Source organism: Scatophagus argus, chromosome 20, assembly GCF_020382885.2.
Source record: "Scatophagus argus isolate fScaArg1 chromosome 20, fScaArg1.pri, whole genome shotgun sequence".
Taxonomy (NCBI): domain Eukaryota; kingdom Metazoa; phylum Chordata; class Actinopteri; family Scatophagidae; genus Scatophagus; species Scatophagus argus.
This window is the reverse complement of record NC_058512.1, coordinates 17,188,802-17,206,301: the sequence shown is the minus strand read 5'-3', so window position 1 is coordinate 17,206,301 and position 17,500 is coordinate 17,188,802. Positions and strand designations below refer to the sequence as shown.

Below are 17,500 nucleotides of genomic sequence, written 5' to 3'. Positions count from 1 at the left end.
GGTAAACTTTGTGTGTGTGTGTGTGTGTGTGTGTGTGAGAGAGAGAGAGAGAGAGAGAAAGATAGAGAGAGAGAGATGGATAGCAGGAGGGGAAGAGAGAAAAAAGTGAAAACAAGTCAGGAACATTTCCAAGGAATATTCAAGTCCTTTATTGAGCAAAAAGCTTTTCTGGTCCAATTTCTGTCTGGCTGAATGTCCTTAGAAGTTTATTCATGAAGTTGTATTAATGACAAAACTAAAAATGGAGGCAGAAACAAAACCTGATCACCAACCTGCAAGCCAAGTTGTGCATGTTGATAATTCAGCAAGCACATGTTCATCCTTTGTTTTCCGAATTTGCTCGCTCTCAGGTTAGCCGGCTTTACCCCATGTGTGCATTTGATGCGTGATCCCGTCCGACTCTGTAATGCTACAGGGTGTGTCTGTGAGTTCTGTCATTAGAAAAATTCTTGTGAAAAGTTCAAGGACAAAGGACGTGTCCTGCTCAGTCCTGTTGGTTTAAAGGTTGTTGGTAGTTTTGCTGCTGAGTGTCACCTCTGACACATCCCATATGAGCTTGTTCCAATCCTCAGACTCTGTGGTTAAGGTTTGGTTAGAATAGGCCTTCAAACAGATTGGTTGGGAGCAGATTGTGGTCAGGGTTAAAACAAACCAACACTGGCTGTCTGCAGGAAGTGAGATGTGAACAGCAATTTCTCGTGTCAAAGTCCCAGGCTATGCTAACCCATCCATTCACCCAGACATCCTCAGTCTCTAGACTAATTCTGTCAATTCTGTTTTTAAAGAAAAGGATTTTAAATTCTGTGGTACTTGATTAAGCTGTACTTAGCAACTTTGCTTTTCAACACTGGTTATTCTAAATGTTGACACCAATGTTTTAGCTCATTCTGCAAATGTTTATCGGAACAAAATATGGGCTATCTGTCTCCATGATTACGAGTAATCCGTCAGTATAAGTACTTATAACGAATAAACAGAGGTCAGCAGATAATTCTTAGCCATGCTTCTGGTGTGCTAATGATGGCAAAGTCTACCATTTTGAGCCAGATTAAAAATTATCCATATCTACTGGATGGATTGCAAGTTACAATTTACACTCCTTCAGGGATGAATCCGACTGACTTTGGTAATCCACCGACGTTTAATTGAATTCTACCAGCAATTTAAATTTTACACTTTGAATTCACGGTGAGATATCCTGTGACATACCTGCACTGTGCTTTAGCACCACCAACACCTGAAGACGAGTCCAGGGTGAACCCCGCCTCTCGCCCGTAGTCAGCTGGGATAGGCTCCAGCTCCCCCGCGACCCTGACGGATAAGCGGTATAGAAAATGGATGGATGGATGGATTGCCCTTTGTTTATGACCAAGTAACTGCACAATTAATGACATTTACATCAGCCTCAAGTCCACAACTGTGGTGTTAGATTTTAGGCATCACAGACCTCACAGAACTGCTAGCATAGTTGAGGACTCATGTTCTTGTGAAGCAAGTCTGGAAATATCGTGTTCTCCATGGATTCATCCAGAATCAGTGCAGTTTTGTGCTCTGTTGCTTCCAGTCACTACTTTTCATCACATTGACCTGTTTGCACCGAGTTATGCATCACTCTGAGTTGCTTTGAATCTTTGCAAATTAAGATGCAAACAACTTGTTTCAGCAGAAAATCACAGTGGCACAGTTAATGCAGATATAACACGGTGTGGTTTCAACACTTCAGACTGAGATATTAACGTTTGTCAAAACCATGAAATATCATTTGAGTCACCTGAACTTCTAAGTGTGTGTCCATGGAATTATTTAGAGAGGTTGAAAGAGCAGGAGAAGCTCCTTCTCTTCTTCTTTCTCATCCTTCACTCCATTTTTCTGTCAGAGCAGAGGAGCTGAAGAAGGAGAGACAAAGAGGTTGGACAGATGCTCCCCACATTTGGAGACAATAACGAAGAGAAGAGTCTTCAAACACCAAACAAAGACCAAAAGCTTCCTTCTTCTTTTCTTCCTTTCTTTACTCTCATTCCATTTTTCTCCCGTTTGTTTCCGTTTACTGTCTTTTTATCTGCATCCAACTTTTAACATTTCACTTTGTTCCATTTATTGTTTTTCCATTCTCTTTCCAGTGTCCTTCTAACAAAAACCTTCAGGGCCCAGCAGCTTTTCCATCGCTGTCAACAAGTTCGAAGTGAAACACTGCAGAGAAAATAAAGATTCTTTGTTTCTTTTCTCTTCCTCTTTAATCTTGCCTTGACTCTACAACATAAGCCTCTACAGGCATCATACAGCACTTTTTCCCATTTAGTGTTGATTATTCATTTAATTAGATCCTGGTTTCTCTGTGATCACAGTTCGCGGGCATCATTTAGACTAAATGACTGAACGGTTAGCTTCTTTTCAATAATATATCTGTTTCTTTCTAATGATTCTTATAATCTTTTGAAGTTGAACAGAGTGCAGAGAACTTCAAAAAACACATTTACCTCCATTAAATTCATTGTATTGTGCAGACTTCTACTTATTTCCTCTCTCTAATTAAAGTTGATCTTCTACTGCTGTTTGTGTTTGTACCTGTGGTTCGGGTCAGTGAGTCGCTTGTTGCTCTGGGTGCATTTTGTGTGTTTCTGTGTGTTTTGCTAGCTCCATGAGGAATCAGTTCTCAGTGGAATGCGTCTATATTTTCTTGTCTTCCTGCCGGAGGCGATGCAGAGCGGAGCTTTGATGAAATCTGTGATGTTTCATGTTCTGTGAAGATTCGCTCAATCCGTCAAACACCACGACACAGCGGGAGGTTACACAACTTGCTTCGACTGGATTCTGTCAGGGTTTCTACTGTGCTGCAGATGATCCTTTCACACACCAGGCTCCATTGGTTTCTATTAAGAGTATGTGTCTTTGTTCTGGAAAACAACAGTTCAGTTTCAAATGAGTTGCATTATGGTTCTCTGCAGAGAATTGGTTCTAGTGGGGTCTGTTAGGTTTCAGTTCTTTCACATAACTTGCTCCTGGTTTGCACTGTGTTTCTACTGCATTCCGCACAGACATGCTTGTATTCGTTTCCATTGGTTGGGGAACTGGTTGAAGTTGTTTCTGCCCTGTTTCTACCGCAGTGCATGTTATAATTTAACATGTGTGCAAATGGTTTTTATTACAACTTGGTTGTACAACAGTGGACAGTTCAGGTTCTATTGTGATGAAAACAGTTTGTAAAGATGTAATATTGTGAACAGCTAGCTCCGCTGGTTTCCATGAAGTTTGTATTGTGGCACCATAAACTGCTACTGAAAAGAACATGCTTTTATTGTTTCCATTGTGATAAAGACTACTGTATACCACAGCTTTCTGAACTGCTTCAGCAGAGTCCTGTGGTGCGTTTGTGTGTTTCTGTTGTGGTACAGGGAAATCCAATGGGCACAGCCTGTTTTACAAAGACTGCAATCACACATTTAACATACGTGAATGAACAAGGTTTTTATCAGAATACCCAAATGGGTGGTATTCTGAAAAATAGGTGCATATGAAAGTTATTGATTGGAGATACACTGGTTTCTGTTGTAGTTCTGTTGTAGTTGTAGTCTCTGGTTTGTCTTCTGTTGCCAGTTGTCAGTGTTAAGGGTTTCTCTGATTAGCTCAAGGTCTGCTCACTAACTGTGGGAATAGTGCTCTGTGTGTGTGTGTGTGCGTGTGCGTGTGTGTGTGTGTTACAGACTGCAGGAAACGAGGCTGTTATTGTGTCTCTCTGCATTCCTAAGACTTAAACACATTCTGCACCTGTTTCTGTCTGTCTGTAACGCACTCACACAGACACACAAATCACAGCCTTTCGTCACCAGTCTAACAACACATTCAATGGGAAAATATGCCTGTTCGACATGAGACATTAATCTAAAACTTTTCAACAGGAACAACACAAGCATGTGTTTGTGTATGTGTGTGTGTGCGTGCGTGTGTGTGTGTGAACATTTTCTTGCTCAGGCTTTGGGTCAATAAATGTGGTTTTATCATCAGAGCACAAACTGAGTTCTCAGAGGGGAAGAGGAGGAGGAGGAGGAGGAGGAAGTTTGAGGGGATTTCAATTTAGCTATAATGACATCTACAGACACAGTGTGTGTGTATTTGTGGGTGTGTGTCAGAGAGAGAGAGAAATGTGTGATCCTTAGATCCTTGGATCCTTAAAGCATGTGCAAGGTGCATTGTGGGAAGGTACCAACCTCTCCCAGCTGATTAGTGTCCCTTGGCACCTTACATCTGTGTATTTACATTTTGTGTCTTCAAGTTTGTGTGTGTGTGTGTGTGTGTGTGTGTGTGTGTGTGCGTATTTCTGTGCATGTGTGGGCGGCTATGTGTGTCATTTCCTGACCTCAGCCTTTCATTCCCACAGTTCCCAGTGTTCCATGCTACTCAGACGTCCTGATTGTTGTGGCATTTATCGCTGTGTCTGCGTCTTTCCGCGACCAACTGTTTCAGGAAGTAAACACAGTCAACACAAGGCTGTGTTCTGGAACAAAGCTTTTACTTTCCAGAAGCAACTGAATAGTTACTTAGTGCACAAAAAACACGGTGAACCTACAAAGTGGTGGAACTTAATTGTAACCATGTGTGGCAGGTGAGATCGATACACCTGCTACAAAAAACGATTCTCGTGTAGCAGGCAGGCAGTCACACTGCTGTGTGCTGTCTGTTTAATATTAGTTATGCCAATTTTGTCCCAAGAGTAACTGCACCCAGAGTCCTCTTTTTGCCGCTATGTGGAAGTAGTTCGCACTGTCCACATTCGGTATGGTTTGCCACCTCACATTGCACCATTTGCCAAAGCTACGTAACAGCTGGGTGTGGTCACAAGTGAAACAAATCACACGTGACCACATCTGGCCGGGATGTTCAGTGGAATCACGATTAAAAGGTGAGCTTTCAAACCACAGAGGCTGGTGCAACGTGACAGCAGCTGTACTGTGGGGTTGATGCTTTGAAACATGGTGTGGCTGCATTCCAATCCAGTCTTTGCATCTGGATGTTGTCTTCTTTGGAAACATGGGTGGTATCCCAGTACCTCCTAAAGGCTTCGGGTCCACGCCATTCATCATGATGATGAAAGTTGGTTACATTGTTGTCCTCATCTGATCCTTTGTTCCTTTCCTGAGAACCATATTCACTTTGTACATGTTGCAAAGCTCATCGCCATGGGGGCTGACTAAAGGAAAAACACCAAGGGTAGATGGCATGTTAATGTGAGACTGACTGTAGTCACAGTCTGTCAGCTCTTGTCCGGTTTTGCTCCATTTCCATTGCTAATTGAAAATTTGCTAATTGCTAATTTTGCTAATTTTCCAGTCTCTCTGCCCTGGAGGTCTTCAACCCCTAAAAATTACAGGACAGTGATGCAAAGGAAATCAGTGCACTGTTTATCCCCTCAGAAGTTAAAGCTGAAAGCTTCAGCAAACCAGCAAGCTTTTAGTGATCTGAAGAAAAACTCAGGAGGGATTTTTTCTTTTTTTTGCTTTTTTTTGACAGACTGTTTTGTGTTTTTAATAATTTCTTTCAGGGAGTGTGGGAAGTGAGATGATGTTTTTTATGATGCCCCCAAGTATTTTTTTTTTTCATCTTTTCCTTTTGTTTCTTCTGTGTTTTATCACATCTGTGTTCCATCCATATGCAAATGCTCCAAAGCTAACAAAGCAACGCATGTCTGTTTTAGAGGATCGAGGTAGATTAGGTGTAGCTGTGGAGCCGGTTCTTCATTTTGATGTGAATCAGTGGGGGAGACAGAGAGGGAAAAAAGTGCTTTCAACAGCTGTTCTAGGGTTTGCGTCATGCGGTGCGAGCTAGCATCATGGCTGAGTGTTCGCACGCTATGCACACACACACACTCATACACACACACAGGCATGCTGCTGGGACCCCCAGTCGAAGACATGACCAAACACAGGCATTGTGTTCTAATGCAGCCTCGGTCTTGCAGAGGAAGAACGTCACCACTTTTGAGTGATGACAGGCTGCTGGTTATGCTTGCAGTCTCACATTTTACTGCATGTTTGCTGTGCTGCTGCAGCCCTGCTGAGAGGAGTCACCCCGAAAGTCACTGCTTCTTCGTCTTTTAGTCATCAAGCTAGGCAATGTGTTGTCATTGTGTATGTTAGAAAATACGTTGATAGTCATTAACACCCATTGCAGCATAAGCGGCAGGCTCTGTTAATGCAATTGATGCGGTTGTCATGGAAACCATTACATTTACTGTATGTGCACAGAAACTTCCCTGTTCTTCATTTAAATAAGGTAAAGGTGAAGATATTTTATTAAAATGTTAACTTTAAAACAGTTTTTAAACCAATGACAGCTGAGCGAGTGGTGTTCATCCAATCAGGTGGAGGAAGAGTTGATGTTGATGTCTGAGTTCAGGATCAGCCTGGTGGGACTGATGTCCACCTGAAGCTGATTCCTGCTGCAGAAGATAGAGAGTTTAATTTTTTGGCAGGTTATGTTTATTTCAGAGCTTCTGATGAGAACAAGAAGTATTTTGATCAGATTTTCTGAATGTGTCTCTGTGTTTGTCTTGCAGGTGTACGCTCCGTCTGCCAGTACAGCCGACTACAACAGAGACTCACCGGGCTATCCCTCCTCCAAACCTCCCAGCTCTGGCTTCCCAAGCTCATTCTTCATGCCAGGTACTGCCTCCCTCACTCTCTCACGCACACACGAGAGCACACGCGCAGGTCCGTCCCTTGTCAATACTTCCTGCAGTTGATTCCTGAGCTCATTGTAGATGCTGGATTACAGATGAAATGAGCTCGGGGTTCCTCGGCTTGAGCTCAAAGATGTTCTTAAACCAAAACTGTTGTTGTACATTTTATTAGTTATTGTAACAGCGAAAACACATGTTTGTCCTTGTGGTGTGGAAGCATCAAAGAGATGTCCTGATGTTCAGGATGAAGTTGAGGCATTTCTCATTTCTGAGGGCTTTGTATTTTATATACCAGGACACCCCTGAATGTTTTACTTATGCTATGCTATATATGCCATGCTATGTGTGCTATATACTGTAATATTTTGCATCAAATATTCTAAAAATGACTAGACCTTTCTTATATACTTTTTTGAATTGTGTACTTAGATTATTCCAGCTGTTTCCAATAGTGTTCAAACCCAGAGAAATCTATAATTTTATTCAAGCTAATGATGCGTTTCATTTGCAGCTTAATATACCATCAGCATTAATACACAGTGGTGATTTAACTTTTAAACAGAGCTCTGTTTGAGGTGTGCTGTTAAATGACTAAAGTGCACACCTGTGATATCTGTGGACACACAATATTATATTACTCCCTTGTGTGTGTTCAGACTCAATGAAGAGTGAATTTTCACAAATTTGACTACTGGGGAGTGTTACCATAGAACAAATAGTAAGTACTCAGACTGATTTGAATAGTCACATTTTGCTCCAGACTGTCCCTCTCATCAGGCTGTCTTTCATGTCCTGCGCATACAGACATAAACAGACACAGACAAAGGTACAAATGGTCCCAGAAATCAGGTTTGTGCTGCACAAATCTATGTAAACCAGGATACTATTAAACCCGCAGAAGAAAACCAGGTGTCCCATTTACATGGTTGTTTTCTGAAATCAGGTTACCGCATAAAGTGGGTCAGATTACTAAACTGCATGTAGACACACTGAGTGAGTCGCAGGACTTGACAGCACAGAGAAGCAGAGATGAAGCTGATCTCCAACCGGCATACAGCAGATCACATGTACCTCTCTGTCTCCCTTTGTGTGTCTCTCTGTCAGACGGTCACCACAGTGGTGATCCCTGGAGCAGCAGTAGTAGCAGCATGAGCCAGCAGGGTTACCACGGCAGCATGCTGGGGTCCGGCAACTCTGCCCACGGCCCCGCCCAGAGCTCCTCCTACTGCGGGATACACCCTCACGACAGATTGGTGAGCAGACCCGGCAATCACGCTGCATCTGTACAGGTTGTTAGTTTTTTTGTGTTTTTTTTGAGTTTCAATGGTTGAAAATCACAATAAGTCAAGGAAAGTTTAAAGTACATTCTACTCATTTCTGAGACAGCTAGTTAACTATAGAAGCCATCTAAACCCAGAGTCCATTTATTTCTATTTAATAATGTTAGTTCACCACAACTCCACAAGATCATAAAATAAGCATTTGTTTCCTTACTTGGACTTTGACACCAGTGACTTGTGATGTCACTTGTACTTCAGCATTTTAACTTTAAAATAATTTCCCCCAAGCTCAAGTTTAAAAATGATATGATGTTATTTAAAAAGTGTGGCACAAATCAATTATTTCCCTTCATTTCCCGAATCAACTGTTGTTAACAACATGAGTCCAAAATCTGCATTAAAATATTTTTTTATATTATTTTAAATATTTTTATATGTATATATAAAAGGGCATTTAAGACTTGAACCTTGAAAAGACTTGGCACTTGAAACTTGTCTTCACTTAGGACTTGAGTGCAAAGAGTTTTGACTTATTGAGACGTGTAAGGCAATGGATTGGTCCCACCTTTGGTAATTAGTTACTGAAATGTGTAGAATTGAAGCCACAACCCTAAAAAAAATGTGAGCATTCAATAATTATATTACGTGACGTATGACATAAATTCATAAATTGTAGGCAAATATGATGCTGTAAATCTATCGGTCATTAGATTATAATTTAACATTACTAAAAGGTATTGTGTTTACACCTTATAGTTTTATTCTGCTCTTATTCTGTGCTCCTAACTTTATCCTTAAAGTTTCATTTCGCTGTGTCCGTCTCTCTGCAGAGCTACCCCTCACACACGTCTGCAGATATCAGCTCCAGCCTTCCTCCTATGTCCAGCTTCCACCGAGGGGGAGGGAGCGGGGGCGGGGCCAATCACTACAGCACTGCTTCTTGCACAGCCCCCACCAATGGCACAGACAGCATCATGGGTAAGACACCTGTGTGCGTTTGTGTCTCGAAGCGGTGCATGTCAGTGGATGTTGCTGTTTGAATGCACACGGCTCTGCTGTCACTTACAGAAGTTGAGGCGTTGGTGACGTCCTTTATTGCAGAGTCATGTGCTGTCAGTTGATGATTCAGCTAATAACATTAGCTGATGCCGTCAGTTATTAACCCAAGAACATCAAGCATCCATTTCACTTGCAGCATCCCAAGTTTTAAGTTGTTCATGCAGACTTACTGAGACTCTTTTTATATCTGATTGGAGAGAAAGCTGTTGTAGTATGTGATCACTGATGTCAGGTCAAATGTCAAGGCAAATTGTACTTGTCTGAATGCCCATAAACAAATCATTTTTGTTTATGTTTCTCAGAGCTGTAGACTTCAGACTTGGACTTGAATCAGACTTAAGTCATAACAGTGAGGACTTATAACTTGACTCGGACTTGACTTCTGACTTGAACTTGGCTTTGAGACTGCACGTACTTGACCCTTGACTCAGACCCAGAGACTTGACTTTTAACTTGGAAAGAGAATCATTCATTGACCTGTTAGAATCAGGGGCCTGGAAGGACTCGACTTTGCCTGAAGAAAGGCGCTCTGCTGAGTTTAAGCTTTAACTCTTATCATAAACCATCTGCAGCAGCTTTTACTGATTGTTTGTTGGTAGACAAGATTATGTAAAAGTAACTGATCATGTTGACTTTTTCATCTTGGCGTGATTACTTGAGTGTGCTTGCCGTCTTTGGAAGAATTCACAAATGATTTACTCATAGTTGCTACTTGAAAGACAGCATTGCCAGATCTTTCCAGTCAGAAGACAACATTCGCTAGATAACATTTTTATTCATTTATTTATTTTTATTAATCCCACCACCTCATAACCAGTTATAAGTGACCCTGCTGTCATTTTGATGATTTAACCCTCAGGAGTCGACAGACGCGCCGGCGCGTCCTTATCACAAGACCACTTTAAGACCACGTAGCTGCAAGACGCAGCCTCGCTGAATCCCAGTTTTTTTTGTGTCGAAAGTGGGCACTTCAAACTATATACCAGTTTTTAAATTTTGTTAATATGTCAAGTAAAACCCGAGTTATGATAAAAAATATACGCACTGTTTTTTTCATGACCATTGCCATCACGTTTGGTGCGCGTTTGGTGCGCGTTTGGGGCGCGCATTTTATTCAAGAAGACGCAGTAAACACCAGCGCATTGAGCGCACTTCATTCAGCGCATTTCAGCGCATTTTCCCCAGTCGGATTTTAGAGTTTTGTGTGATTTTAGGTCCAGTGTGTCAATACAGCATGTCAAAATGAAAAAAACAACAGTAAATCACACTTGTGAGGTTGTGCTGATCAAAAATGATTCAAAAATGGCAAGATAAAAAAAATTCTAAGCTGAAATATAAAATTAGAATCAAAAATAGTCAACAACTGACAATTATACATGACTTCAGAGGGTTAAACAACTTCAAAATTAACCTTCAGAGTCAAGAGTGAAGGCAGGCGGTCAGAAACTGATTAGAACAGTTCAAAATCACTAATGCACATGCACGTGCATGTGCATTAGCGCACACACGCGCACACACACAGCATGCCATGTGGACCCCTTAGAGTCCCATAGAACAAATAGGACAGCAACAAGAAACAGATTGAAAGTTTGTTTTCATGGGAAGACATCTCCAACATTCCGCAACAGTATCACACACACACAGAAAAAGCCAGAGCAGATGAGCGTAAACACAAGATGAACCCAATAAAACACATGACGCTGTTGTTTAAATATAAACATATGATGCACGCGTGTGCACACATGAACGCCAAAGAACGGACGCACTCTGTGTACAGCCATTTCTCTGCCTCAGTCTGATTTTGTACGAGTAAACAAGTGAGCGCGTTGTGATTGATTGATTTAATAACGAGCAGCGTTCCATCCACCATGCATTCACACTGGAAATGCAACAGATTTACATATACTCAAAAAATCACCATGCAGACTACAAATGGGGACAGCTGTGGCCTAGAGGTTGGAGAAGCGGCTTGTGATCGAAAGGTCGCTGGTTCGATTCCCCCACTGGACGGGCAGGAAAAATTTGAGTATGGTGGAGTGATAATGTCCCCACCCCCATTAGCCGGCTGATGTGCCCTTGAGCAAGGCACTTAACCCCCAATATATGTGCTCCCCGGGCGCTTGATGCTGCCCACTGCTCCTGTGTGTTTCACTGCATGTTGTATGTTGCATGTTGCATGTGTGTGTGTTTCAACCAGTGATGGGTTAAATGCAGAGAAGTAATTTCCCAGCTTGGGATTAATAAAATAACTTGAATTAAAAATTAAAAAGTGCTTTATTTGTTGTTGTATTGTCGATTGTCCCACAATGCAATGCTAACAGGAAATAGAGGAGTTATTTGCAGCTGCAAAAAACAAATTGTGGAAGGTGATGAGACAGCCCCACTATATGAAAAAACATTTTTTTTTTAAATAATAAAGAAATTATTATTTAGTTTGGCTGTCAGTGTACGTATTGCATAATTTCCTGTTAGTACAGAAGGTTAAAGTACATTGATTTCTTGTGTGCTGACTGCAAAACGTTATGCGATGAAAACTAGTATATTTTACACAGTGTGTGCAGCCAATTTGTAATATGGAAATGGGACACAGCAAAGAAACTGCAGGGCAGAGGTAAAAGGACATTCTTAGTCTGAGAAAAAAAATGAACAAATGAAAACATAAACAGAGAAGTAAGACTTAAAATATATCTAAATTCGTATAAAAGGACACACTGATTTCATAATAATGAGATGCAAAACTAATATGTATATGTTGTGCATATATGTGTGTGTGTGGATATACATATATATATACATATCACACAAAGCTGGATCGATGTTTCTCTTTGAAGAAGTGATGGACGGACAGAAAAAACATAAAAATCAGTTTCATCTTTTGAATGCTCTCCTGCTTTGAGGCTATAAGCTCTCATTTATGAAAAAGATTTTCTCCTGCACATGTTCTAAATTATCCATCAAGTCAGGATACAAGTGTGTGTGTGTGTGTGAGTGTAACCGTAATCCCTTGGATGGTTTACTAGGCCAGTGGTATGGCGTGAGTGAGACATGAGGCTCTAACCCCAAAACATATGCTGCTTCCTGTCTCTCTCTCTCTCTCTTTCCCTCTCTCTCTCTCTCTCTCTCTCTCTCTCTCCCTCTCTCTCTCTCTCTCTCTCTCTCCCTCTCTCTCTCTCTCTCTCTCTCTCTCTCTCTCTCTCTTTCCCTCTCTCTCTCTCTCTCTCTCTGTCTCTCTCTCTCTCTCCCCCTCTCTCTCGCTCTCAGTCACTCTCTCTAACAGCTTAAAGAAGTCCAGTCCTGCCAATTTCTGTAATGGATTCATTTGCCATGAAAGGATGTTTTTGCTGTGCAGTGTCTGTTCAGCGTGCTCGTGTCTAACTTGTGTGTGCGAGCGTAAACTTTCCATCTGGGATCTGCTATCAGGAGAGATGAGCTGTGAGCATGTCAGAGTCTCTCTGCTTCAGTGTGTGTGTGCGTGTATGTGTGTGTGTGTGTGTGGGCGCTCATCTGGTCCTGTGAGGTCACTTCCTTCCTCTCTGGCCTCTGTGCTCTTCAAGTGTGTGAAACAGATTTAGTTGTATTGAAGTCCAGCATTTGCACACACAAACACACAGGCAGCAACACACACACAAACACACGCTTTCAGTTAAAATGTGAATAAATCTAGTTGTTGATTGTCGGTTCCTATTCAGTTATGCGTCTGACTTTTGTCACTGCCTTTTACAATAGAAAGAAATCAACTCACACCAGTGGAAAGGCTGATATCAGTGGATTCACACATGGAACTGAAGTACATCTCCACAGAGTTCAAGTTTGGTTCGAGGGAACAAAGTCCCGAATAGAGGAGGCTATTATATTGACTTATATTTTATTATTATTCTATGAACACATGACATAACACCAGCAACAAGAAAAAAACAATAAACGCAAAAGAAACACAGCACCAAAGTCACTTTAATTACAATACAAAATCCAAGCTAAACATCCTGACACAAACACACAACATACATCAACAGGCCTGACCACCAAAATACTGTAAGTGACAAAACACTGAAGAGTGCAAACATAAATAAACAAAAGGCAACGCTGATCATGTGTTGTCTGAGTGTGGACTGGATGGAGTGATGGTGTGGAAACAGACAGAATAATTCAAACATGTAGTTCCTTGTTTATAAGAATACATCCCTCTTTCCCCCCCTCTGTGTGTGTGTGTGTGTGTGTGTGTGTGTGTGTGTGTGTGTGTGTGTGTGTGTGTGTGCGTGTGTCACAGCTAACCGAGCACAGAGCTCAGCAGCCAGCAGCTCTCAGACAGGAGACGCCCTAGGCAAAGCACTCGCATCCGTAAGTGCAGCGCACACAAACACACACAAACACAAATGTGAGAGACATGTTCAGTATTTTATTTTCTTTATTCATTTTAAGCCTTGCTTTAAGAGTTGTGTGTGTGCTTTACATGATTCTACATATTTCTCTGAGGTTAATGCTTTTATTTGTTTATTTTTTTAGATCTACTCTCCGGACCACACGAACAACAGCTTCTCGTCCAATCCCTCCACCCCAGTTGGCTCTCCACCTTCCCTCACAGGTAGCACATGACACTCGCGCTCCAGTCGCAGCACACCAGCTGCATCACTGCAGAACCAACAGCCACAGATAGAAAAAAAACAGATCTGACTTGGACTGGAGTTGAAATTACAAGTAGTTTCAAATGACGTGAGACTTGACTTGGACTTCATTTAAAGGGACTTAAAACTTGACGTGGACTTGTTTCAAATGACTTGAGATTTTAGCTTTTTTAATGGCTTACAGCTCTGGGAATAAGAAGAGTAAGAAATGGGAAAAATAAATACAATTCATGCAAAGACAGTACATGAATCTAAAACCATACATTTATTGTGTAAAATAAAACCACATTAGTAAGAGCCTCTGTGTCTCCACCTCCTTTTCCTTCTCTTATTTCCAGCAATTACTCCTCCTCCTGGCTGATGTTGTAAACTCTCCCTGCTCCTTAAAGTGAAAAATGACTTTTCCTAATAATAGTTGTGTCAAATTTGTCTCTAATTGTCGCTGCTACACACACCGTTGGATATTTCTGTGCTGCGCCTTGTGACTGATAGCTTTAATTATGAGCACCACTTCGACAAATCGTTCACAAACCTACCGGCTCTGCAAACACAAGCCCCCTCCCCTCTCCTTTCTCCTCCTCCTCGTCATTATAGCTGCCTGGGATATTGCCTGCTAAACCATAGCCTAATTGGTGTTTATCATTGTGTCAGAGTTACTCCACTTTTTACAAATTAGAAATGAAGCCTATTAGAGCAAACTACATGCAAATTGATATCCAAGGCTAATTCTGCGAGGGTGTTTTACAGTGTCGGACTCGGAATAATTTACCCTGCCGTTTAATACATATATTTGTATTTGCACATGAATGTACCCAGGTGATTATTCATTAATTAGCATATGGAAATGAGCATGTAATATGAATAAAGGCACGAGGAGAGAAAAGACTGTGAGACAAAATGGGAAGACAATAAAAAAAGGGAAACAGGAGCTAATGAGATGAGATCAGAGTTACATGGGAGTGATCAGTGGTGAGGGCAGAGAAGAGGCACAAGGAGAAAAGAGGAGAACAGGAATGGAAGAATAAGAAGAGAATAAAGGAAAGGCAAAGAAACAAATGGGGGAAAAGAGTAGAAAAAAGGGGACAAAAATTGGAGAAACACAAGGAAAGTATGAGGATGGATGAATAGCTGAAGGGGTAAGAAAAAAGGCATGAAATACATGAAGAAAAACAAACAGGAGGCAAGAGGAGAAAAGAGTATAAAACTATTGTCAAAAGTCACACACCAAACGTGTGTGTGTCTGAATTCAGTTCAACCTGTGATTGAACTCAGCAGTCACTAGAGACTCTGGTTCTCACAGTCGATATTACAGTAAAGGGTTCAGTTTTAAATCTGTACACTGAGCTGTTCCCCCTCACTAAACCATCCAATCCAATTTGACTCTTAGTGTTTATTTCTGAAGAAGGGTCAGCTGTGCCTCTGGCTCTCTCCTCCAGAGCATCCCAGCTCTCAGCAGCTGAGCACTTGAGCTCTGCCCGGTCTTCCCCAAACAACAGTCAGTCATAGTCCAATATTTGATTGAAGCTGAATAATGTCAACTCATGTGATGTCTCTACATTTACTTGATACCCAGTCATGTCACAAAATATGTGTGAAAATCAGTGTGAACTCATCATTTCAAGAGAAATAGGAGTGAATGAGGGAAAGAAATGACCAGAGGAAGGAGAAAAATAAGTGATCAGTCAAACTTGGAATAACATGGCAGGTATTTTTTTTAATATTTAAAAAAAAAAACTTATACCCCCTTTCTGCCACACAATGGCTGTATGTCCTTGCTGCTGGTTTTGAGAGTACTGGCATATTTTTTTCTAGTTCAAGCACTGTGTGAACCTCGCTAAATTGAAGAAAAATCATCTATGAGCTTATCTCACTTTTGAAACTCAATTGCTGTTGAGAGGCCTCCATCACTCAGAGCCTGATAAAGTAAATTCACTCAAGTCGTGTTCTCTCCTCTGTCTACCAGCTATAGAGACCTGTCGATTCAGAGACGACCCCTCAGAGCGACGACAAACACAAAAGCAGGAAAGAACAGAGACACAAAGCTTGTTTATTCTGCAGAGGGCCCATGCTAATCAACCACTTGTACCTTTTCAAAAAACAAAACTGAAAATTAGCATTTCTGCTATGAGATATGTGTTGGTTTGTTTTTGTCTTTATTTTCCTCATCTCTGTGTTTATTATGTCCAAGCACCAGATACAATGGGAGACTCCTTGTGTGTAAAGGCGTTTTGTCTGGCATTTGGTGCTGTTCATTGAGTGTTTTCTTTCTTCCACATACAAAAGGAGAGAAGGTTTTGGCTCCAATCCACACACAGACATCCATCCATTTTCAGTACACACTTAACCTGTGCAGGGCCGCATGGGGGATGCGGTATAGCATGCATTGAGTAAGAGGCAAGGTACGCCCTGGACAGGGTGGCAGTCTGCCACAGAGCAGACACGCAGATAAAGTGGTTTTAGTTTGAACTAAAATACCATTTCAACTCCTAGATCTCCTTCTCATATGTCCCTGTTCTCTGAATCCTTCAATCTGCCCTTTAACCTCTTCTGATGATGTCTCTTTGTCTCCTCTTCCCTAGCTGCCAGCTCAGCTGTCTGGTCGAGAAATGGCGGACAAGGAGCATCATCGCCAAATTATGAAGCTCCACTCCATTCTCTGGTACACACACACACACACACACACAGCCACACACACACACATGCACACATTGCTGATAGCAGATTATGTTGTTTTATTTTCTGTTATTTGTTTGCTTGTTATTCGTACTCAGACAATGTGTTACTTTACTAAACAATATTTTCATCTCAGTGCTAAAAAGTGTTTGAAAACTGTTCACCCTGAAGTCTGGAAAGTGATAGAGACACTGTTCCTGAAAAAGGGCATTCCATTCACCCCCCACTATATTGGGGTGCAGACAGAAGCCTTAGAGATGGATATCTGACAAAGAAAAGAAAAACCATCTGCATACACCAGGTGTTTATTTTGAACGAAACAACCCTTTAACATGTTAATTTTAAACGTACTTGCTGTGTAGCTGTAGCTGTTCTCTGCAAAGCTCGCCTGATTTAATTGTTTTACTTTAAGTTACTTTTACCAGTTCCATCAGCCTCTAGTTAGAAACACACTTCCTGTACCAGACCACACTGGCAACTCAGCTTTCTGTGAACATTCAGTCTTATAGAAGTTTGAAGGTCATGCTGACGATACTACAAGTGTCTGGAGCACAAGCCAATCTTTGAGAACAGTTCACACATATACAGATACTGAGATACTTAAGTTGTTTTTTGCAAATGTTTCTCAAACAGGAAGAATTTGTGTGTGCGTGTGTGTGTGTGCTGGGGGGTTACAGCAGCAGAAAGGTGTAGGATTGAGTACCACGACGCACAGAGAAGGAATCAGGCCTTGGACACAGGCATAATATTTGTCACTTTATTGTTGGTTTTCCTCTTCTCGTGGAATTTATCAACAACATGAAAAATATATTCATATTTACATGAACCTGTAGTTACTGGTTAATGCGCCTCTGCCATCTGTCCTCTGTATTTCCACTGACTTGGATTATTTAATGCAACTAAAGAGGATCACAGAGATCTCAGAATGAATACTGACAATACACAGTGTGTTCACTTTACAGACAAAGATGAGACGGAAGACTTCAGCAGGTTTCTCATCTCTATTTGTGTCCCTTGATTGTACAGCAAAGTCGTATCGAGGACCGTCTGGAGCGTTTGGACGATGCCATCCATGTGCTGCGGAGCCACGCAGTTGGACCGTCCACGGGTATGACCAGCGCTCACAGTGACATGCACAACCTCATAGGTGCCGCACATACGCACAACGGTGCTATGGGAGCTCTGGGAACCGG

At 41.6% G+C, this 17,500-nt stretch overlaps 1 protein-coding gene across 16 annotated transcripts in view; it reads left to right on the top strand.

Moving 5' to 3' along the window:
- Positions 1-17,500, top strand: part of LOC124051630 (transcription factor 4-like) — a 211,781-nt gene that overhangs the window by 164,977 nt on the left and 29,304 nt on the right. For 8 of the 16 annotated variants that reach the window (XM_046375195.1, XM_046375193.1, XM_046375187.1 and 5 more), the window contains 7 exons: positions 6,551-6,656; positions 7,778-7,962; positions 8,784-8,931; positions 13,280-13,350; positions 13,516-13,594; positions 16,214-16,293; positions 17,334-17,500. The exon at positions 17,334-17,500 is cut by the window's right edge and continues 43 nt beyond it. In XM_046375195.1, coding sequence (XP_046231151.1) covers positions 6,551-6,656; positions 7,778-7,962; positions 8,784-8,931; positions 13,280-13,350; positions 13,516-13,594; positions 16,214-16,293; positions 17,334-17,500 — 836 coding nt within the window. The remainder of the gene's footprint in view (positions 1-6,550; positions 6,657-7,777; positions 7,963-8,783; positions 8,932-13,279; positions 13,351-13,515; positions 13,595-16,213; positions 16,294-17,333) is intronic. The other 8 variants (XM_046375200.1, XM_046375189.1, XM_046375186.1 and 5 more) reach the window with 1 other exon arrangement.